Below are 23,962 nucleotides of genomic sequence, written 5' to 3' on the forward strand. Positions count from 1 at the left end.
TCTGCTAACACAAAACAGAATGTTGCAAGGAGTTCCCCAATCAAGGAGAAGTTTATTTAGGGCAAGATGTCAGTAAACTACTTAACTTCTTATTTTTCCATGCTAGGCAGCATAATTTCCTATTTCTCCCACCTCTAAGGCCACAGAATCAATTCCATAATTATTTCATCAGCAGTGTATCTCTGATGGGAGACCAAAGCAGTTAGGTGATGGCCAGGTGTATCAGGAGACTTCACTCTGCCCATTTCCTTTCCTCCTCCCCACTGTTTCTGTAGGTTAAACAGGCAGGCAAGTGTGCAAAGTCTACATTCTGCACCCTAACATGGCATGTAGGAGGGATAATTTCTGTTTTCCTTTCTACTCCAGGAACCTCTGAGACTCCCAAAGTCAGGGAACTATTGCCCACCTGATGCTGAGCTGGAAACAGGACAGCACATATTCAAGTAGTGCCAACATGCTCAGTTCTCAATAAAACCATTATGGGTCACTGAGCTAAAAATGAAGCCATTCTCTGGCAAGTAGACCCAAAGGAAAGAGAACAACAAGAATTTCCAAGAGAATGACAGAACTCAGGGCTGCATTTTTATCTGTTACACATAGGATTTTCTTTCTGTTCTGAACTTAACTTACAGCCTCCATATTGGAACCATTTGTGTTGGCCACAGGAATCTCCAAAGTCTGCCCCAGCTTTTGATTTTTCCTTGCATATCTCCAGCTTGCTGCTTTTAAAAAGATCATGACACATCCGTGTAGTAATGAAATAATCTTTTGACTTGTAAAATCCCTTCCAAACTTCTCTATCATTGCTTTTCTGTCAAGTCTAGTGTCTCTCCATGAAAAGATGTTAGTGTAAGAGCAAAGAACCATAATTTCCAGTGCACCCTGACATCTGACCCACAACCCAAGATCCTGCATTACCTCCTCTCATTGTTGCTAATTGCAAATGACAGACTGACTGCATCTAGGAAGGAACAGATTGTTGTAACTTCTCCTTCATGAAGCAGAAAGATGGAGCTAGAACAGGCTTTGCAACAAACTGATGCCTGCTAATTCTTGGAAATTTGGCACAAACAGCAAGTTATTTTAGGTGGAGTTAATTTTCATGGTTTTTCTTTCTTTCAGTCAGTTATGCTTTAATTACATTTTCGTTTTAACAGCAGCTAAATTAAAAATAAATCATGCCTTGCAGTTTGCTTGTTAGTATTTTTATAAATTAACTTTTGGTCATAAAAATTCCCTCTTTTCCAACAGTTTGAGTATGCCTCCATCATACAAAAGTATATGAAACAAATGAGGGCAAAAGCAACAACCATGAGCTAAACCAGAGTTCCAAAAAAAAGGCAATGAATTTCTACTTCTTGGTCTATTTCCAGCACAAAGAAGATTGCTTTGAAGTCAGATCACTATTAATTCACATTCTGAGTACAAATGTATTCTTTCAAACTGCAAAAGTGAACATTTTCTTACCAATGAAACCCAGCTGAGAAAATTCTAGAATCATCCAATCTTCAGAAGCAAGCTGAAGTGCAAAATTTTTTATTGTGCTGAAATAATTCTGCTTGACAACAATGTCATCTTCAAGCTAGAGGAAGGTAGAAGCAATATCAACATTAAAAAAAAAGCACTAGCAAAGCAATAGAAAAAAGTACAGCTAGGAAATACTGACTTATAATAGATTGCTAACACACAGCCATGCATTTCTAATGCTAGCACTGATATAAAACATAGATGCCATTGCCTGGAATAACTATTGAAGGGATCAGTCTGTCTATTTGTGGAGAACTAATACAGAATCCTTGTTGTAAAGTAATACAGAAACCAGTAAGAATCTGCAAACATATCTCGACTTCTTCCTTTAGAACATTGCTTTTCCAGCTTCTTTCTTCAAAGGAAAAACATCCATGAAATAAAGTTGGTCTAAGTGGCATCACCAGAACAAGTTTAATATCTGTATTATCTGCTTACTCACAAAAGTAAGAGCACTGAAAGAGTTCCTCCTCTGAGACAGACAAGAGGCTCAGAGACACAATATCTGCAGTCCATAACCACCTAGTCCAGGCTGCAGAGCTGCCAACATGGGGTGCTACATCCCTTTAATTCACAGTAGGCGCTGTAAGGCCATTGCTGCATTAAGGATCCTGCCTCTCCTGTCCTTTCCCACAGTGCTGTCATGCCCTCCCCCTCGTGCTGGCACTAATATTTGTGCAACTTCTCAGTATCAAACCAGACTGTCACATGCTGTTGGCTCTGCAGCTTCCCAGAGAGCTGAGACTCCAACAGCGCTCAGAGAGGAGTCAGCAGAGCTTTGTGAAAACTAGATGAGATGTGTGGGACTTTACACCCCAAGGACACAGGCACAACATCTAAATAAAGATCATCAGTGCAGTTACTAAATCTGCAATACCTGTAGGTAAGATTTCTACTTCAAAGCAGAAACACAGGATAGGAACAATTCTGAGCTAAAGGGAAGAACTACTTAACTCTGTTGTTAGAAACCTCTTAAAAAAAAATTCCATGTCTACACAGAACAGTCATATTATAGTGACATTGCACTTTCAAAAGAAAATAAAAATAGATTTTAGCCTCATTCATTCCCACTAAAAACTATGCTGGCTTCCTTTTTTTTTTTTTTTTTTTTTTTTTTTTTTGCCTAGGCAACTTAACAATAATTCATTCCAGGGACAAGGAAAAAACAGTTAAGCTGCTTGGATTCCTTCACTTTTTCTTGCTAGGTCTCTTATGAGAAGTGACATAGGATAAATTACTTTCTACTTCAGAGATGGTGAGACAGTATCCTGCTCAAATTACTTTCCCATATACCATAACCACCATACTTAATGCCCTCTTTAAATGATGGGATCAAGCTCTCTGTTCTGTGTAGGTCCTTCTGATGAGTCCAACAACATAATTTCCTGAGACTCATTTGAAAACTTGTCTCAAAATAAAGAAGAAAAATTTACCTGAATATAATAAACCCCTTTTTTCTGGGCATACATCATAAGAAAACAATAATCCAAGTTTTGTTTTGTTCTCCATCTGAAATTAAATTGAAAGCTTAAGGTTTATGAAAAACTGTTATTTCAATACAAGCTGGCAATATAAAATAAATTTCATTATGAAGAATGACACATATTAGTGAAATGTTAGGACAGCTGCTTTTGGCATTGTTCCCTCAGGAAATCCACTGTCTGAAAGGAAAAGGAACAAAGCTTTCACCTTATGCTTTAATACAGACATCAAACCGGTTTAATTTGAACCTGACTTTGTGACAACTACCTGACATTTCACTAAAAACACATGTGCATTTAAAATGGTAATTCAACAAGTACTACTGGGTTTTACCCTGTATTTCATGAAGAAAACCATCAAATGAAAGAGTCCACATACAGGAATAAAAGTATATCAAAAGTCTCAGTTGTCCTCTCATATTTAAACACTAAATGGATTCAACCAAGCATAGGCTCTGATCATGCACAGAGCAGCATGTAGCTAAGACTGAGATGGATTCATAGAGCACTTTTAGCATCCCCACACTTGCAAGAATTACAGTAAGAAAACATTTCAAGAATTCACATCCCACTTGCCATTTTATAAACAACCAAAGTGTGGGTGTGGGAGGAGATGGGAAAAGATCTGGGAGAATAAACTTACCTCACTCTCTCTTTTGAGTCTCCAAATGTTTCTTTCAAGTTTGACAAGTCAGGATAGTATGTTGCAGGAGGGGCTATTACTTCCACCAAGCCAGAATTGATCTCTGTAGAAAACCTGTCAATGGAAACATCCTGAAGTCACAGGAGAGATCCTGAGTCCTGTAGTTCCTGCTCGCTGTCTGTTGGAGCAGTTGCAGCATCTGGGTATGAGGACTTGCTCAAATGAGCCATATAGAAGAACAGCAGTATAGAAAAAAGCATTGTTTTCCTTAGCATGTCCTTCAGAGCTCTATCACCTTCTGCCAGTCAGAATTAAACTACATTCTAAACATTTTTTTGTGCTTTTTCAGAAACTAGTGATTTTTTTCCTACAGTTCTCTTTGAACATAGAGAATACAAGGCCCTAACACAGATGTCACAAATTTCCTTCATGTTTAAACAATCCCATCTGTTTATGGTGCATCAAAGAATTTAATCCCACTTACTGTTTTACAGTTTAACCTACTGAATCACTGCCTCTTAATTTGTCTTACTTTTTTTGTTCAGAAGTCCAAAGCTCCACAAAACAAAAAGGCATGACCTCTTCTTTCCAGAATATTTTTAATTGCTTCTTACAACCTGATTTATTTTATCACGAATAAACTAAGAAATACCAAATTAAAACTACAACTTACTCTCTTTCCAGGCTTGCAACAACACTGTTAACATAATCAAGATCAGTCTGGGGAAAAACAAACAAACAAACAAACAAACAAACAAACAAAGAATAGATTAATTGATAGTTCTAGAGTTACATGTCAAAAGAACAAGTGAAATAAACATTGCAGGTGGCTGTCCTTGAAAATCACTTTCATTTGTAAGATATTGGAGCAATAAAAGAACACAATACACATGTAGCTATGTCTTACCTCTAATGTGAGAATTTTTTTGTAAACAGAGGGGAATAATTATCTTATACCTGCACTTAACAGAAAAGTGTTAGAACTCATGCCCTTGATGACAAAATGATCGCTGTTTGTGTAGGAAGAACTTGATATTATTATTATTATTATTATTATTCAATCACAATAATATATAAGAAAATATTACCAAAGAACTCTTTCTGGAAAACAGAGCATTGAACACACACACACACACTCACTTATCTTTCAAAAGTACACCTCCTTTGTTTTGCATTTAAGGCAAATGCCCCAACCACAGAGAGCAGTGAGCCTGCTGTCTTTCTGACCAGGGTTGCTTTTTTGCATCAGAGACTAAATCTGAGGGACAACCAATCCCATCAATCACTCACTGCTCATAGATGCAACAATTACTCTAAAAATTACTTGTTGGTGAAAATACAAATTGTGACATTCTGGAAAAGTCTAGATCATCTAAATTCCCAGCACTGGGCAATTATTCAACCTGGCTGTACACATGCATTCCAAGAAAAGAGAATTTGTGAACTCATAAATGTGACTGAAAACCCTCGTCTTTGTTACACTTACTAATCTAATGATTTGACATATTGTTTAAATTTTTGAAAAAAAATAGTCTATAAATCAACCCAGATTCTGGCTCATGAGGATTCTGGAGAAAGAATTGTCTTTGAAATACCAGAAACAAAAGAACAGTTCAAATTTTTTCTGATGAATTTGTAACACAGGATATCATTAAAGGATTATACATAGAGAATAAATCCCTCCCAAGCCTTTCTATAGAACTGTTAATCTTGTTTGATAAAGGTGCTCACCCTTTGATCTTAAAAAACCACCATTTCTATTTTTTAAAGATTTATTTTTATGAAATCAAACATAATGCCAGTGACGCATGCTTTTCAAAAAGGATAACAACAGCAGTGGATTTCTTCCAAAAGCAGATTTTAAATACCACAAGAACATGTGAGGAGAAAGTATTTCTTGTAATTTTGTCGTAGGTATTTTCTTCTAAGTGCTATGCCTAGGGCAGAGGTTTTAGTAAGCTGGTAAGGTGCTCACAATTTAAAAGTCATCTTGCACTGTGTTCCACACAAGGAAACTCACAAGTCCATAAGGACCTTTACATATCACTGTTTAAATACCTCTATGGGTTGTTTATACACATTTAATTAATAGAATGGAGTTACACATAAATTCTTCTGTTTTGTATAACAGTTGCAAATCACAGTAACCTAGTGACTACCTAACAATAATTTTAATATAACCATCTTTATTGAAGCATTTCTTTTTCTCTCTTTTCAAAGTCTTTTAAGCACTAAAAATACAGAAGCTGCAGTTCAAACTTCCTGTGAAAAGACAATAATTTGCATTTCAGTTGGCATGCCAAATTTCAATTACTCAGTCCAGCATTAAGAACTCCAACACATGTAATACAGTCCATACTGAAACTACATAGAAAAATATAGGATTTATATATATCTACACACACACACACTCAGCAGAAACACAGCTAGTTTCTATTCAGTTTTCCAGAGATTAAAATAAATGCCAAACTTCAAGCCAACTGGAATCATATATTTGATCACAAGTCTGTGCCTTAGTGCACACCTCCTTAGCAAGAACATAGTTTTGACCTATTTTCCAGACTACCATGAAACCTTGCTACTGCTTGTAAAACCTTACACTCTTGTACAGAAAACATCACAATCAGAAGAAAAAAAAGTCTTGAATAAGAGAGTTTGTGTGCTTCACACAAAAGGCTGGCAGTTCCCCCTGTCAGAGCTGCAATCACAATAGGATCACATCAAAAAGATGCAGCTTGAAGTCTTCCAACCTCATATGGTAATCTTGGCTGTCACAAAAAGTCAAGAAGGTCTGGTCTAGCTCCTATAAACATGAGATACAGAAAATACCACTGCAGGCTTAGTAGACAACTTTTCCTTCTCAATCAGCAATCACTGTATCACTGTAGTGCAAAAGCACATGACACTTTTAGAAAGAAAAAGAATACATAGATGAGAAGAGTTGATGTCATTTTTCACATGATGAAATGCATTAAAACACTGTATTCTGCCATCATTTTAAAATAAGCAGTTGTATTTCTATCTACCAGCTCCATACAAGATTCAGAACCAGGATTTCAACACAAAACATCTTTCTACATCAGAACTTCAAGAGACAATTGAGTCCTCTTACTGCCCAGTCTGACACCAAGTAGCATCTTCAGGACATGTCCCAAGAAGGTGGCACTTTGATGTTAATTTATACAACATCATGAAATGAGAATACACAACAAATTTGATAGGCTGTCACTATACCCAAGGGAAGAGCTAAGTAGACAGAAGACTTTGCAGGGTTGCAATGGAAGGAAATCTGGAATAGCTAAATTAAATCTAAGGATCTTTCAAGCAGTATCAGTAAATTCAATCAGCAACTTAAAAGCAACAGAAAAAAAATCCATTATTAATCAAAATCTATTCCCCATTTTCAAGGAATGAAGTGTTTACTGCCTTGACAAAATAAGATACAAGATACTCTTTATCAACCTGAAGGACACAAGACTGCTCATCTCCAATAATCTTAAACAGGACAAGACAAATCCAGACTTATAAAAAGAAGCCACCAAGAAAAAAAATGTGTAACTGTTCTTTAGGCTTCCAGCGAAAATCATCTGGTTGACTTTGGAGTAAACCTGATGAACTTAAAATCTGTTTCATGGCATCAGTGCTGCTTGTAAATATTGAAGTGAAATGTTGTTGGTGATCACAACAATACAGCTAAGAATGCTTTTGTCTACCAAATCCAAAGGTATTACTAAAACTATCGTTTTTTTCTTACTAAAACTCCTAAGGCTGAAGATTAAAAGAAATCTCTAGGAATTCTGGACCCATAAAAAAGAAGCACAAATGAGTATTTTAAGAAGAAATTCCTTTTAAGCAATTAAGTGCAAAATTGTGTTTGTCCCCAATCAAAGATAATTTCCAGCCACAAGGATACATCTTATCAATGAATCACATGAAGCCTTACAAAGAACTTTGTCCTGGAGAGTGGATCTCAGAGAACTTCATAATGAAAGGCATAAGTAGAGATGGTTATTTTACTATCAGCAGTTCAAATCATTTGGCCTGTTCTTTCCTCTTAATCATATGAAATAACTGATCTTCAAGACAATGCAAAACACTTGAAGTAGGACATCTTCCTTTATTCACACCTGATGAAGGACTGATTCCCATCAGCACCTTGCTTCCAGCAAAGGCAGCCATGAAATGATACATAGCAAAGAATAAGAACAAGAACAAGACAAGAACATACAACAACCCCTCCTGCTATCATCCATACTCCAACTACTTTCAGTTCAGGTTACTTCCTGAGACAGATGTGATTTTGTGTATTTAACATTCCACAGTAGTCTCATCTTCAAGGTACCTCATTAGCATCCCCTTGAGCCTATCTAAACTTTCAACAAGAAAAGAAGATTCTAGTTTATGAGATCTGTGGAGTTTTATAAGCCAGTGAACATGGCTGTATCTAAGGTGTAACTGCTTACATCAACAATATTGATGACAAATGCATGTAGAATGTTTTGATGAATCTTTCTTTTAAAAAAGCTTCAGAATCTGTTGTAGAACAGACTGAAGTTGCAGATTGTCAGTGAAATAAGTTTTAAAATTTTCTCTGTTTTTGCAAAATGCTGTACTTCAATTCTCTAAAGCACTTTTTTGAAGTGCTGGCAAGGCTGCACATCACATTTGTCTGAACAGACATCATAATTCTCAACAAACAAAAAAAAGAGCCAGAGCAGCAGTGAACTTTCTGAACTTCTTGATTGATTTTTATGAGTGAGTGTGTGCACAGCAAAGCAGCATAATACATTAGCTAGCAGTCAAAATGAGAGGTTAGAAAGTTCTGATGAACAGCTAGCCAAATGTCCTACAAAACCAAGATTTTTTCTTTTAAGAATCGACCGTTTCATACTGTTAAATCCTGACTTCATACCTTCAAGGATGACAGAAGGTAGACTGTAAAAATGTAAGAAAAACCATGGCATTTAAGGCCAAAAGTTGATTTACTGTCCTAAGTGGCGGATGCATAGAAAAGCAGTTGCAATCATAGAATCTCTCAAGCTAAAAAGGACCCAAAAGGATCGTCAAGACCAACACCCAGTTCCTCAAATGACCATCTAAAACTAAACTATATGACTAAAGGCATCATCCAAATGCTTCTTGAGCTCTGACAACCATGGCACCATGACCACTTCCACTGGCAGCCTATTCCCATGACTGACACTCAGTGAAGAATCTTTTCCTGGTGTCCATTCTGAACTTGCCCTGATGCAGCTTCACACCATTTCCATGTGTCCTTCACTGGTCACCAGAGAAAGGACATCAGCATCTCCTCTCCACTGACCACCTCACGGAAGCTGCAGACTGTGATGAAGTCACCTCTCAGTCTTTTCTTCAAAGTTTAACAAAGAGACCTCACCTCCTTCAAAGTTCTCCCCTTGAGGACTTTCACCATTGTGGAAATTTATCTAGACTAGATTATCTGGATTATCCAGATCTCAATTCTCAAATGAAATCTACTAGAAGCAAGACTTACATTATTCAAGAACACCCTGAGGAACAAGCACGCTAACCTGCATAGTGTGGTCATTTCACTGCTTACTAATTACAATTTTGTTTGATCTTGTATCATCCCATAGCACAAGAGTGGGATAATTTTACCACGTATTTCATATAATGGCAAGCAATAAAAAATTACAGCCTTCAGAAAAGGCAAACTACACTTTTATTTGCCCTGAAATAGTAAAAGTACACATAAGTATCATTACCTACATACAAGGCATAAAATTTTCATAGGAAAAACAGCCACTAATGTGGCATTTGACCTATTTTGGGATATATATGCAGTGAAGACAAAGCCCTAAGGAATAAACGTGCAGCAGTGGCTTCCAGTGGTTGCAGTAGTGTGTGTATATAAACAAAGCCTGTGGAAAAGGGTAGTATCATCTTTTAGAGTTCAACAAATGCAGCTGAAAAATATTTATATTCAGAAATACTGTGTCCTCTTTTGAATCTGAAGTAGTGAGTTCAAGTTAAATACAGGGAACATGAGACCAAGTAGCAAGGCAAGAAACAGGAATGAGAATACTGTCATAACATAACCAGCTAATGTTACATAAGCAAAATGCAGCCTGTGTCCTATATGAGCTAATGACTTCATCTCTCCCTTAAATTCCCCCCTCCACCACATAGGCAAGACATTTCTTTCTGTCTTCAGTCATTTCTATGATTAACCCAATGCCGTTCAGGAGAGGGTTTCATAATGCAAAAGCCTTTGGCAGCAGTAGCAGGATTACAAGTATACTCTTGTAGCACTCCACTCTTGTTTCTCCCTACCCTTGTGCCCTGCCTGTCAGATCCTCAATCATGAGAGCAAATATCCATATGGATTGTGCTGTGAACCACAACAGCATGTCAAAGAACAAGCCAAGTTTTTAAGAAGGCCAGCCAGAGCAAAAAGCATCGCATTAGAATGCAAGACCAGACATTCAGATGCAAGTTATGCTAGTGCCATACAGCCACTACTAGTTGTGTGGAGTCTGAAAGAAAGCAGCACATATTGCCTTGCAGCATGGGAAATCTTTTGTTCTCCTTGGGGAAGCCATTGTTGAAATGGTCTGGACAGTTTGCCTTCCAGAAGATAGGCAGTTGCTGTATCTTGTACAGAAAGTACCTTTCTACAATTTGTGCTCTTTATTTGGAGGAGAGAAGGAATTTTTAGGTCAAGGCAGACCACTGCAGCAAAACTTGATAGTGTTGTCCAAAAATTCAGTGCCAATTCAGTCCACCATACAAGTATGAAATCACCTGCTGCAATGCTTCTGAAATAAGATTTTTACTGTTACTTCCCACCTCACAAATACCCTAGATGTCACCAGAGAGATCAGACATCTCTGCTATCAATAGTGATGTTCTCTCATCAGAAGCATCAGGTATTTATTGTGGCCCAGGTACACCTCAGCAAGTATCTCAGAGAAGCATTTCAGTCATACAAGTCTAGGGCTTGGGGAAAGAGCAAAATCCTGGATTTTATCTTGGTGCTGAGATAGCAAATTTGTCTCAGGTACATTCAAGGTTTCCAACTTGTCAAGGATCTTTTCTTAGATCTAAAAAATATTTTTATCACTGGTTTAATTCCTTATAGAAAATTTGCTAGTCACTGACATGAAAAGAGAAGCATAAAATCCTATGTTGGTGCCCAGTATCAGCAGTACACACTTCTGAATACCAAAGCTTAGGTGACAAAGGAGAAGGACTGCAAAAACAGCATAAATATCTCAAATTCTGACTGACAGGTCAAGCTACCTTTTCAGATACAAGAGCTGGCAGTGTATCAGGAAGGTGTGTTCATCCTTATCAACTTTGAGTGAGATGTCCAAAACAAAGATTTTCATCTGTGTAGGCCTTTAATATTATTTGGTGTAGATAATGTATCTTGACATCACAGCTTTGATTTTTTAAAAATTCATATACATTACACAAACACACATATTGATGTATACACTAAGATCTATCAGATTCTCTCCAACTCCAGATGCACTGTCAGATCTTTCAGGGACTGAGAATACACTCTCCAGGGCAGTTCCAAGAAGGGGCAGCTCACAAACAATTAGCAGAAAGCATGAACATTTCTGTAGCTGGGGTGATGCTAATACATCCAGGTTGAGAGCAAGACAGACAAAACACTCTTTTGTTTTTTCATCTAGAGAGCTGCTGATCAGAGAGCTATAATTCAGGCCCAGAGCAAGAAGAAGTGAAAATACAGCCTTGTGGAGAAGGCTTACATATTGCATTGCAGTGTCAATACCTACAAAACAGGTTCAGCAAGATTTGACCCAGTCCTTCATCTGCTAAGGCTTTGTTCATATCCATGCACAGGATGGTTCCTTGCTGGGTGCTTGTGTCACACTGACCTAACCAGGACAAAAATTTTTCCCAAGAAATAATAAATAAGATTCTCCACAGAAGGAGCACAGAGAAAACACTACTCAAGATCAACATCTCTTAATTTAGCAGCCACTGTTTACATAAAGAGATAACAATGATAGTAAAAGATAATCAAGATATGCAAATTTTTCCAGCTTGAGTGAACTGTGCATACATGGAACAAGAAAGTAAGATTTAGATAAGGAATATGTAAGAAAGTAAAACTTGTGGCCTAATGCTCCAAGAACAAAAGGCTGGTCAATTACTACCTAGTCAGATGTAATCAGCAGCACACAGAAATAGCAAAAGGCTTTTGCATACCTGTAGTGGCTTCCAATTCTTCCTGAAATGATTTGTCCTTCTGATATTTTTGGTCAAATCAAGGGCTTATAGTCTTTCCAGCATGCACTGATTACTGTTTGTACAAAAGACTGTGCGAAGTGCAGTCTCTGATTAATGAAGTGGACTGACAGTCATTTCTGATATATTTAGAACAAGTCTAAGGTGCATTTTCTTCATTATAAATGACATCTCACAGCAAAAAAAGAAATAACATTTTGTTTAGATACTAGGAAAGTATTCTAATTTCTCTCTTATTCAGTTGTGAGTGTATATATATGTCTGTTGTTCCACTATGCTAATTTATAGTACTTCAAAACCATGTTTCCCGTGTTAATTGCAAACCCTAATGAATAAAAATACTAGACAACAATTTTAACTCAGAGTTCACAATTTCTTAAACCTAGAGTCTATGGCTTATTCTGAAAACAAGTTCTTGGACAAAGCAGGTTAATGAGATTTAAATAATTTGTTTTCAACTCATATGAACTAGGAACTAGCTACATAGTGAGGGGGAACAAAAACATTTTGAAGTACTAAGGAATAATGAATCATACCTATTTATTAGTCATCCTAATGAATACCTGCAAATTATTCTGCCATAAAGTGATTTTAACAAATTGGAGAACACAGACATATGTCAGTAACTAGGACAATTGAATAGTTTACTGTCAAGCAATTCTAGTAATTATTTAAATTGGTGATTAGCTGTCACATCAGCTGAGATATTTCAGAGTTTCTTGAACTTCCAGTACGGAAATTTACTGTGGACAATTTTATTACTGAGAAATATCCATACAGTAAATGAATGTGCAGATCTCTTTATTTAGCAACCATAATGCATCTCTATTTACTAGCTCCTCTGTTTACACTGTTGATGCTGTTTGCAGAAGGCCATTAGCCTTCTAATTTGTTTTCCAGCAAAAAATGAAATTACAAGAAATGAGTGAGATTGAACTACTAAAAAACAGCAGTATTAGAAGAGTTTTGTAGTGTGCTTAGCACAGAGATTACAGCCCACAACTATGGCTCCCAGAATGCTTCTTAACCACGGTAAATTTGATTTCTCAAATAAAGATAGCAAGAAAAATACTAAAATCCTTTTGAAATGCTATTTTTCCTATAATTTTCTTCTAAAACCACTTTTATAGCCTTGTGCTCCTTTTTTTGTTGTTGCTACAAGCTATAGACAAGGCACAGATAGTAATTTTAAGCTTATTAGCAAAATTACATAACCTCACCCTATGACCATTCCTTGCTGTACTTAAACTGCACATATGTTTCAGCAGAGGCCATACCTTTTTTTAGAAACTTTTGGCATAATTTTTAAAATAAGCATAGTTGGTCAAAGCTCTAATGTATTTTTAAATAAGCCTTTACTATTGTACATGTTAATGACAGCAATAGTGTAATGCATTTCAGACTGGGATATGCCACAGATAAGAGGGGACAGACAAGGCTATTTTAAAAGACACAGCCGTCCTTTTTATCTAAGGAGAAACAGAAGTCTACCAGAGGAGTAGGCCTTCCTTCAAACAGCCACAGAAAATGCTTATTAAACCTACAGTTTTCCTCTTGCAGAAGGAAACTGAAATATACAGAATAGCTCAGAAAAAGCACAGCATAATTCAGGATGAAGTATTTAATGCACCATATTAATCATGTAGAGAGTTCCCTGTAGCAACTGCAAAGCAAACTGTAAGATATTGAGCTTAAGAAAATAAAAGCATTGTCCAAGAATAAAGAAGGAAAGATAATAAATTAGATGGAGTAAAGAAAAAGAAATGCAAATCTAGTAAGTGGTTACAAGAGAACAAAAATATAAACTTTGGTTCTTCAGATGTTCCCATACATTCCTGACTAGCAGTGCCCAGCACAGGTGCCTGAATAAGCACACAGAACTGCTCTCAAAGTGCAATAAAGAAGTAAAACACAGGGGTAACTGCTGTGTAACCACACAACTCTCCATAGGCACAGGAGCAGCAGCTCCCCTGTTGAAATGTTCCATTCACTGGTGGTCACCTCTGTAGAAACACTCCCAAGGTGAGAGTGTTCCACAGCACCTCAAAGGAAGAAAGTTTCCAGCTACGGAAAACCCAGGTACAGCAATATGCCTTGTCTAAGGCAACACAAGATGGGGCATTGGGGACACTTCACTCCTATTCCAAATTTTGCAGAAGACAGAGAATCCAATGATAACAGACAGACCTCATAGTTCAGACTTCCTTAAGCAAAACAAAAGAAACTTCAGTTTTAAACCTTGAAAATAAGCCACATTCACAGGCAATAAAATTTCTCCAACTAATACAGTGAAGAAAAACACAGCATTCCAGTAATTCAGAAAGGATTCTGTTCCCTGATACTCTCAACCAAGAAATGTTTTGAAAGCATTTTTTTTCCCAGAAAAACTGTATCTGTCCAGACAGATAGTTTTTGACTGGCTATCAAGAAAAAGAAAACAGAGCAATTTGCATTAGAAAATACTGAGAAACAATTCTCAGATAAAAGCAAAATGTTTACAAACTTTTCAATGAAAGTTTTAAAATATGTTGATAACAGAAGTATTAAAATGACTGATTTTCTACTGATTCATCCCTGAATGGACACCAGCTCACTAAATTAAAACCATTTCCAGTTATAATTGGGGATTTGAATTTTCATCTGTGGGACTTATAAAACACTGTTTCAGCAGAGCACTGCAGTTAGATGAATGAAGGTCAAACATAAATTTCCCACTGTCCAAGTCAGACTTCTGAGAAAAGCATAGAGAACAAAATAGGTACATGCAATTCCCAGCATCTAACAGAATTATTTCTGAAAGTACTCTATCATTTTCCTAAATTTGATTTCCACTAAATCAGAGCCAAAGTGAACAAACAGTCCAACTGAACACTGAATTAATCCATTAGAAAGGTCTGGGATTCAAACATCCACATTGTCCAGAAAATTAATTCAATAACAATCTGTGCCTCACATCTCCAACTGCAGCACTCGTTTGACAGAGGACTAAGCAGCAGTGGAAGGAATTCTCCCCTACAACAGAGTTCCTTAGCCATTATTCTTATGTTGAAGGAATAACACCTCTTTGCCAATAAATATAAACTTCAGATTTGCAAAATAATCACTTCACTGAATCCATGTCCACCATTCCCCTGATAACAGAAAAATCTGGGCTCTTCAGGATTGTATCTCAGAAACCCAAGACTGGCACTTTCCTTTTCTTGGAAGGAAAGTGTCATCTGTCTGCATCTTGAAGAAAAAGCAGATCCTCATCAGTTCCTGAAAGGAGTGTTACTTGTGATTAAAGGCAGGTTAGAAATTGTATTAAAAAATGTAAGCGATTTTACCTCTCCTATAAAGACAACCATAACACAATCCAATTTTTCTTCAGGGGACAGCTTATCAATAAGGGAGTGGAGAGTTTCTGTAAGGTAAGACTTGACTTTTCTTTTCACTGTAGGTATTCCCATTACAATGGAAACTGAAATCAAACAAACCAGAAAGGTACTTTCAGTGATTGCATACACAAGATAGAAAAAAAAAAATCTTGCAATAAGGCATTGCTTAATAAATGCAAAGGTTTAAAAGGTGGAGATTGCAGTAATTAAAAATAGTTTAAAATATGCCACCCAGCATCAGCAGCATGACTAACAGTTAACACCAGTTCTCAGAACAAACACAGAAGACAAAAAACCCCAATCCTAGACATGCCAGACTATTGTGTAGGTGTGATGGGCTGATCCTGACTGGACACCAGGTACCCACCAAAGCTGTTCTATTGCTCACCTCATCAGCTGGACAGGGAGGAGAAAATGCAACAAAAGGCTCATGGGTAGAAATAAGGGCAGGGAGACACCCCTCCTCACTGTCACAGTCAAAGCAGACTTGAGGAAGTAATTTATTACTGAGAAAATGAACAGAGGGTAATGACAAATAAACCCAAATCTAAAAACATCTTTTCCTCACCCTTCCCTTCTTCCTGGGCTCAATTTCACACCTGATTTCTCTACCTCCTCCCTCCCAGGAGCACAGGGCCATGGGGAATGGAGGCTGGAATTCAGTTCATCACACATGACCTCCAACACTTTCTTCTTCTCTGTAGAAGGACTCCTCAGACTCTTCCCCTGATCCAGCATGGGGTCTCTACTATGGCAGATGGTCCTCCATGAACATCTCCATCCAATCTAAGTTCTTTCCCCAGGCTGCATAAACTTCATAAACTTCATAAACTGCTCCAGCATGGTTCCTTCCATGGGCTGCAGCCCTTCAGGAACAGGCGCCTCCACTGTGGGTCCTCCACAGGGTTACAAGTCCTGCCAGTAAGCCTGCTCCAGCATGGGCTCCTCTCTCCATGGACCCACAGGTCCTGCCAAGGAGCCTGTTCCTGTGTGGGCTTCCCAGGGGCTCACAGCCTCCTTTGAGCATCCTCCTGCTGTGACATGGGGTCCTCCAGAGGCTGCAGGTGGATCTCTGCTCCATGGGCTGCAGGGACACAGCTGCCTCTCCATGCTCTTCACCACAGGCTGCAGGGGACTCTGCCCGGCAGCACCTCCTCCCCTCCTTCTGCACTGACCTTGCATGTTCTCACTCCTCTCACCAGCTGCAATTGCCCTTGAGCAGTTTTCCCCCCCTCTTCAATCTGTTATTCCAGTGGTGCTGGTCTGGCTATTGGTTCCACTGGAGACAGGGAAATCTGCTGGCCTCTCTTAGAGAAGTACCCCTGTATCCTCCCTGTTACCAAAATGTTGTCACACAAACCCCAGTGCAATGGGAAATTACCAACAACCACGGTATTATTCAGACAAGGTGCACCAAGACCGATTAAACTCCCTAACTGAAGTTTTAAAATAAAACTGGTATAACCATTCTTCAAAACTCAAGTATTTAACTTCTCAGAAGTTATCTTTTAAAATAATACTGCTGAAAGCCTCTATTACTTTCCTTGCACCTGGTCTTGGTTCTTCTAAATAAACAAGTCCAGGACAACAGAACTGCATGGAAGTTCCTCAACAAAGTTCCTTTTCTCTGATAAAAGCACCACAAATACAAAGCAATACATCCCTAGCTAGAAAGTTATTAACATCATCTTTCAGCAAGCCATTTGAGTCCTGTGTTGCTTAACTTTTCCATAGTTTTCCTTCTGCACTGTACCTAGGGCTGGTTGCTGGTTACCTGCTGGGAACACTGCAGATAGCAGCAGGAATGCAGTGAAAGGATAAAGCAGACTTCATCAAGTCCTAAAACTCTGAATTTCCTCCCTCTGTTTAATTAAATAAATCTGATTCCAATTCCTATTTTTCAATTCCAAATTTCTACCATATATTCCCTGGGGACATAATACAGACTTCACTTGAAACAATAATGAATTATTAGATTTTTCCTCCCTGAACAGCAACATTGAAATAAAAGGTATTTATAGTCAGAAAAATAAACCTGTGGCCTGAGCCCACACATCTGTCATACAGGCATACCTTCTGTAAAAAGAAGGAGCAGTCAAATTCACTGAAGTAATGAAAAAATACAAGCCAGGATTAACTACAACACTGTCCAGATTTTATTGATGCAATTATATCTGGTTATATTACCTCTCTCAACTTTTAATTTATATATTGAAATATACTGTTCAGAACAAGAGAAACATCAATGCTAAAATAATTACAACCATGCATGGTTGCCCTACAAATCTGAAAAGCCATATTCTGTACTGCTTGAGCTTTGTTTCCCTTTAGCTACAAAAAAATTCATCCAAACTAAATGCTTCTTAATGTGTGCCTTAACATGGCATGGGGTGTGACTGAGATTATGCAGAAAAGAGCAAAGCTGAAACCAAGCTCCTTTCATCTCAGATTCAGTGTGAATTTAAAGGATTTCAATATCACACAAGTTAAATGAGATGTCCTTCATCTACCAAGAAATGCAGTAAATTCTTTTCCTAAAACTAGAAGGTCCTCCAGATATAAAACATGAAATAACCACCATATCAGCATACCTCCTGTCCTTCCAAGGCCAACCTGCACAGAAGGTTGAAGGCTTCCTTCATTTTTCAACAAATGAGGCAAATGGTAATAGATATTTGGCACTTGAAGAGATTTTTTACTTGTTAGCTCTTTTAACAGCTTCAGCGTCTCATCTGCAAACATACATGAAATCAGAAATGCAGAAAAGAAATTACATGAAATTTTAAGCAATAGTAAACAGTATAAAATCCCAAACTTGGTCCTAACTGAAAGCCAGAATAAATTATGCACTTTTCTGAGTCATCATATTTTGTCTGCAAAGAAGTCTTTTCTTATTTTGATTTTTTAATAAAAAATAGCCAAGACTATTTTGCACCTATCATCTTGTTACAGATAAAGTTAATATTTATTTGATCACATAAGATTTAGTGTGAATTTACAGAAGTAAATAATGCTCCATTTATTTGGGGGGTTGGTAATTTTGTTGGGTTTTTTCCCCAATTAATCAAATGGGAGGCTTATTTCCCAAAATAATTTTTCATTTTTGCTTACAGAAGTCATCACCATCCAGCAAACACTACTGCAAATAACTTTTCAGAGCTATGAATACATATTGGAATATACTGCACATAGAAATACAAAATAAAATAGCATTAAACATACAGTTGATATTTTGAGTATTCCTGCAAAAAAAAAAAAGATTAACACAAACTTAATTTAGTCCATTAGCACAGTATTATCCTATTAGATTCCATTAGAATCATTCTTGCTCTTTCTACTGCAACTGCCTTTCAGTATGTCCAGGTGGCTCTCAAAGTTGCAAATAACAGTTTTTAAAATTACCCTGCTGGGTGTGTTGATTTTCTTGCATCAAGTGTGAAAACAACTAATTTCAAATGGAAAATATGATAGCATATGGATCTTCAAAAACTTATGGGCTTTATAATATCAAGTTAAGCAAAAAACTGTAGTCAAGGTTTCTTGAGATAAAATTGAGAAGCAAGAAAAAGAAAGCCATAAGTGTAATTCCTCTCAGAGTCTTAGCACAGCTTCTACAAAGATAGATGGGATTTGTTGTGGATTTTGGTTCTGTATGTTTGGGGATTTTTAAAGCATTTATTTTTAGGTGAAACTAAATTCCTAACCACGTCAAACCTCACAAAAAGCTTTGTAAATAGATGCCATAAGTAGGTATGTCTATCTTGATAGACTCCAATACAGGAACATTTTACTTTTCCTGCTAACATTTCTTTAACTTCAACTGCAAAACCTGGACTAAATTCTGTCCAAGTATGACGGCTCTTGTCTGAATGAATAAGGATCTACACAAAACAATCTGGAATTCTTTCAGCTTCAAAGAGAGCAAAGAGTATTATGTATACTTAAGTGTATTAAGCTTAATAAAAACCTATCTAATCCTATGTTCTGAGCACAAAAGCTCAGTAATTCAGATGGCTTCCCATTATGGCTCTGCATGAAAAAAGTGCATGTCCATCCCAGCTGGGATCCAGACATGGTAGAATGTTAAATGAATTAGTACTTTCAGCTGCATCAGAAGAGAATAACTCCTTACAAACATAATGCCTAAAAGCAAGCTAAGTCAATTTTAGAAACAAATGTGGTAATAACTTAATCCTAAACCCAGAATCAAAATTATTTGACCTCTTCCACGCTTTACTTTAAAAGCAAAAACACACACATGAAATAGGAAGACAAGATTTATAGACCATGCTAAATGTAACCTTTATCTGTGCAATTCCTGGAGATCCAGGGAACTAGTGAGATCAGGCCATTAGTGTCAGACAGCAATTCATTAGTGGCATCAACATTGGAGCCTATAATTATAACCATTTCCCAACCAAAAAAAGTCTATTGAAAATTGCAAATCACAGCACAAAGGCAAGTAGACAACAAATTCAAAAAAATCTTGTTCCACGCTTTTGAATTGCAAAACTCTTCGAGTTTCAACTCCTTATAGACCAACTCCTTAAGATCAATACAGTGAAATTTCTGCAACCTACCAAGTCAGCCCCCTTGACAGAAAATTTGTACTTATTTGTTATTCGTTTTCCATCCACAAAAATCAGAGCAACAAAATAGAAACAGTGTGATTTTAGAAGTCAACATCAATAGTCTGGTGAATATTGCAGTGTTTGTCTCTAATATTGCCAAACAGCTTTTTATAAATCTGACTATCAGTTTCCAAAATGGGTAAAAACTTATGGAAGATTTTACCAGTTTAATCATTAGTTATTGAAAAGGCCATTTCCTGTACTTCTTACAAATCATAAGCAATACTTTAGTCTATATGATTTAATACTTTCCAGTTGACTTTTAAGCTTATTTTAACTGCTTGAAGTTCATCCATTTCTTCTGTTTGCTCACTTTTCCCCTCTGACTCTATTAAAAAAGTGATGTAAATTAATCATCAAAGTATATTCAACCTAATAGATAAGTAACCAGCAGTTCCAGACTTTGGGAGCTTGGTGTGGAGTAAGTAATTCCTATGACTTTAGGGACTGAATAAGGGTGGGTGAATCATTAAGGACAACAACTGGAAAAAACAAACCAAAACACCCACATCAGATACAACTTTATTCACAGTGCTGAACAGCTTCATTCACCAGTCTTGGGAGCAATTTCTTATTCTAGAGTAATAACAAGAAATATTGGCATTGCAGAGTTATAAAAAAAAATATTTTGGAGCGTGTACCTGAAAAATTATTCATGGCATTCTTACTGCTGTTGGTCTCTGCCACGGCCCTCCGGAACTGCTCCAGGATGGCGTTGAGCTCGGAGGAGCGCTGCAGCGTGCGGTGCTCGGCGATGCGCAGGCGCTCCTTCAGCGCGTGGAACTCCCGCTGGTAGGCAATCAGCTTTTCTGGGGAGAAAGCCACGATCCAGGTTATGTGTGGGAACCAACACCTGCTGACAGATCTGACCAGCAGCTAATGCTGCTCACCTGGGCAGCGCCTGGAATGCTCCCAGGAAGGCAGAGCCCGGTATGGCTCCACCTGAGCAGCTGGGTGCCAGCACCCAATGTGAGCGGTGGATGGTGGACACTGCTGCCTATTATCTGTTTCCAACAAGCACCTCCTGTGGAAGAGCCAGTTGGATTAACATTCAGGCAGTGCATTTAGACTCACACATCACAGCTGGCTCAGCGAGAGAGGCAAGAAGGGTCTTTCTGCAGGAGTTAATTCCAGCAAGATTTATTGTGTGAAAGCCGAAGGGAATGCAGGTGAAAAACGAGGGCTACCATGGGCTCTGGACAGCTTCAGAATGGGAAGGGATGGGGGCAGAGATAAGGGCGGGGCAAAGGAGATTGGTCTCCAGGGGTGGCAGCCACCAGGGGTACCCAACCAGTGAGAAAATAGGGAAGGGAGAAACCAGGGTAGGTTGTAAAATATGGGCAGAGGTCCATGAGGGAGTCTCATCTGTCCCACAGGAGGAATGAACTCTATGGTAAGTCTTTCCAAGGCAATGCCCTTGGGAATTGGCTGAGGGGAGGGAATTCATGGGATGCTACAATAGGCAATCAACTTTTCTGGGGAAAAAAGCCACGATCCAGGTTACTTGTGGAAACCAACACCTGCTGACAGATCTGACCAGCAGCTTACACTGCTCAGCTTGGAGCACCTGGAATTCTCCAAGGAAGGCAGAGCCCGGCACGGCCCCACCTGAGGAGCTGTCTCCCCAGCACGGCAAGGGGACAGCTGCACACACGCACACACCAGGATGGGGACAGGCATTGAGGGGGATGCCCCTCACCTCAGCCACAGACCAGGGACACCCTGAGCACTCAGCACAAGGCAGTTCTGAACCATTTCTTGGAACAGATGCACACAAACAATTTCTTTTAAGAAGCCACACAGCAGTGGCCCCTTTCAAAAGCACATCTTGTGAAAGATGTGACATCTTGTGAAAGACCCCTCTGAATACTTTATAAGGATGAGTGGAACTTGACAGTATTTCAGACATATCAATTTTAAACCCAAGTTTTAACTTAATATTATGGTCAGTGCCTGAGAACTGAAGAACAACATTTTTTACCAAAATTCTGCTCATGTTGATACATATACATACTCTTGAAAGGGGACCAAAAGGGAGATGGAAACACCAAAACTGATATATTCCCTTTTCCCTTGTTACCCAGTAAAGTAAGTGGGCCTAGATTTTGTATCCTTCCTCCTTCCCATTGTTAATTTCCTCAAATCTTCTGCTCACCATCATCATTATCATCCCCCTTCAACCAATATACAGACACTGACTAGAGTATTTTGAGTGAATTTGTAACTCAATCAGTATTCCAGCCATTCAGCTGACATCCACAGACATTTCTCTCTTGTTAATTACCTATCCATTCCCAGCCTTTTCATAATGCAATGGCAGGGATGCAGAAGTTTAGCAAGCAATTTGAAACCCTTCCTGTTGCTATATTACATAAGACACACGGCAAGAAGGAATTAGAGTCAACTTCCCTTGTTAATAAGGCTGCTTTTCCTCCAAATTCTTTCAATTTACATTTATTTTCCTCTTTTTTTTTTTTTTGGTAGTTGGGAGGTACTGCTTCAATTACATTTAGAAAACTTAATTAAGTAAAATGCCCTCTGTTCTGAAGATGGAAAAATAAAAACATGGTTCACTATCTCTTAAAACATCTCCTTTGCCAGCTTTATTTTGCTTCTTTCATTAAAACCAGAAGATCGTTGCTTTTGTGCCAACAAACCCAGAACACAGCTGCTGGCCCACTCCACAGTGCTAGGCACACTATACACTGCTGACTGGATCAGGCTGCTCTTTGAAATAGGAATTGATGCTTTAATCAGCAGCACTTAGAAGACTGGGTAAATTTTTTGAAGTTTCTGGCATGAAGGCCATTCTTATTTGCCAATGATAACTAACAAAGTAGTTCAGTTCTGATGCTTCCAGTGAACTGTGCTGGTATTGCATCCATGGTACTGGAGACCTCAAAAGCATTAATTCCTTTGAGAAATACTACACAAGTATTTGTTGCTTCAACAGTTGCTTCAACCAGACATATCTAGGTTAAGGAGACTGCTCTAAAAGATACATAAACTCTGGGAATCTATCCTTCACAAATATACAGTGATTTTTTTTTCAATTAGGCACAATATTATTCAGTGAAATGTAACTAAAAATCTTAAGATCACAAATACAATAAAATTTTTAAGTCTACTACCCTATGAATATTTTTCTAGTTATTTATGTAAAATGAAAGTAAAAAATAATTCTTTATTTATGTGAACTTACATGACCTAAAACATTTACATCTCTAACACTAGTAGAGCCCTTCTCATGATTTTGGAGATTAATGTGTAATTTGGCATTTTGGTACTAGTTTTATAATATGGCTGCCTGTACTTTAAAACTACACAAATTAAATTTAAATGCCCAACACTCATATCTTTAGTATACTTTCAGCCCTTCAAAGATCAACTGCTCAGATACTTATTACTTACAAACAAACAAAAAAACACAACAAATTTGATCTCATACTGAAAGGAACTTGCAAAGGAGAAAATACTTCTTAGACTTTTACAGTACCACCATCAGCAGTGACCACATGTCCCAGGCTTTACAAAAGCATCCCTTAAGCCACCAGCATTTTATAAAAATTCTAATTTGACTTTTTAGAGTTCCTGACTAAGTATGTGAGAATGAGCCTAGAAGATTAAATTTAAGAGTCTATTTTTATTTGAACTTTGACTAAGGTCAAGTTTGGTAAAGCCCTATTTAACTAATTTGGTATCATTCTGAGATAAAATCACCCTCCTCATGGATAAAGGCAAGATGAAGGAAAGGCAGTGGTTGGTGCAGTCTCACCTGGAGTGCTGTGAGCAGTTCTGGGCCCCACAGTTTAAAAAGGATGTGGAGCTCTCTGAATGCATCCAGAGGAGGGGAACACAGCTGGAAGGTCTGTCCTGTGGGAATGGCTGGGGACTTTGGGTCAGTCTAGTTTGGAGAAAAGGAGGTTGGAGGGGTGACCTCATTGCTCTGTGCAGATTCCTGAGGGGGGGAATTGGAGAGGGATGGTTGAGCTCTACTCCCTGGTGTTTAGTGACAGGACACACGGGAACGGCCCTAAG

General features: G+C 38.0%; 1 protein-coding gene across 2 annotated transcripts in view; it reads right to left on the minus strand.

Annotated features, from left to right (window-relative positions):
* The window catches only part of MGAT4A (alpha-1,3-mannosyl-glycoprotein 4-beta-N-acetylglucosaminyltransferase A), a 77,711-nt gene that overhangs the window by 29,416 nt on the left and 24,333 nt on the right, over positions 1 to 23,962 (minus strand). For both annotated transcript variants that reach the window (XM_058800572.1, XM_058800573.1), the window contains exons 3-9: positions 20,566 to 20,733; positions 17,885 to 18,025; positions 15,243 to 15,376; positions 4,325 to 4,371; positions 3,652 to 3,765; positions 2,961 to 3,036; positions 1,468 to 1,582 (exon numbers count right to left, since the gene is read on the minus strand). In XM_058800572.1, the coding sequence (XP_058656555.1) occupies positions 1,468 to 1,582; positions 2,961 to 3,036; positions 3,652 to 3,765; positions 4,325 to 4,371; positions 15,243 to 15,376; positions 17,885 to 18,025; positions 20,566 to 20,733 (795 nt within the window). The remainder of the gene's footprint in view (positions 1 to 1,467; positions 1,583 to 2,960; positions 3,037 to 3,651; positions 3,766 to 4,324; positions 4,372 to 15,242; positions 15,377 to 17,884; positions 18,026 to 20,565; positions 20,734 to 23,962) is intronic.

Source organism: Ammospiza caudacuta, chromosome 2 (assembly GCF_027887145.1).
Source record: "Ammospiza caudacuta isolate bAmmCau1 chromosome 2, bAmmCau1.pri, whole genome shotgun sequence".
Taxonomy (NCBI): domain Eukaryota; kingdom Metazoa; phylum Chordata; class Aves; order Passeriformes; family Passerellidae; genus Ammospiza; species Ammospiza caudacuta.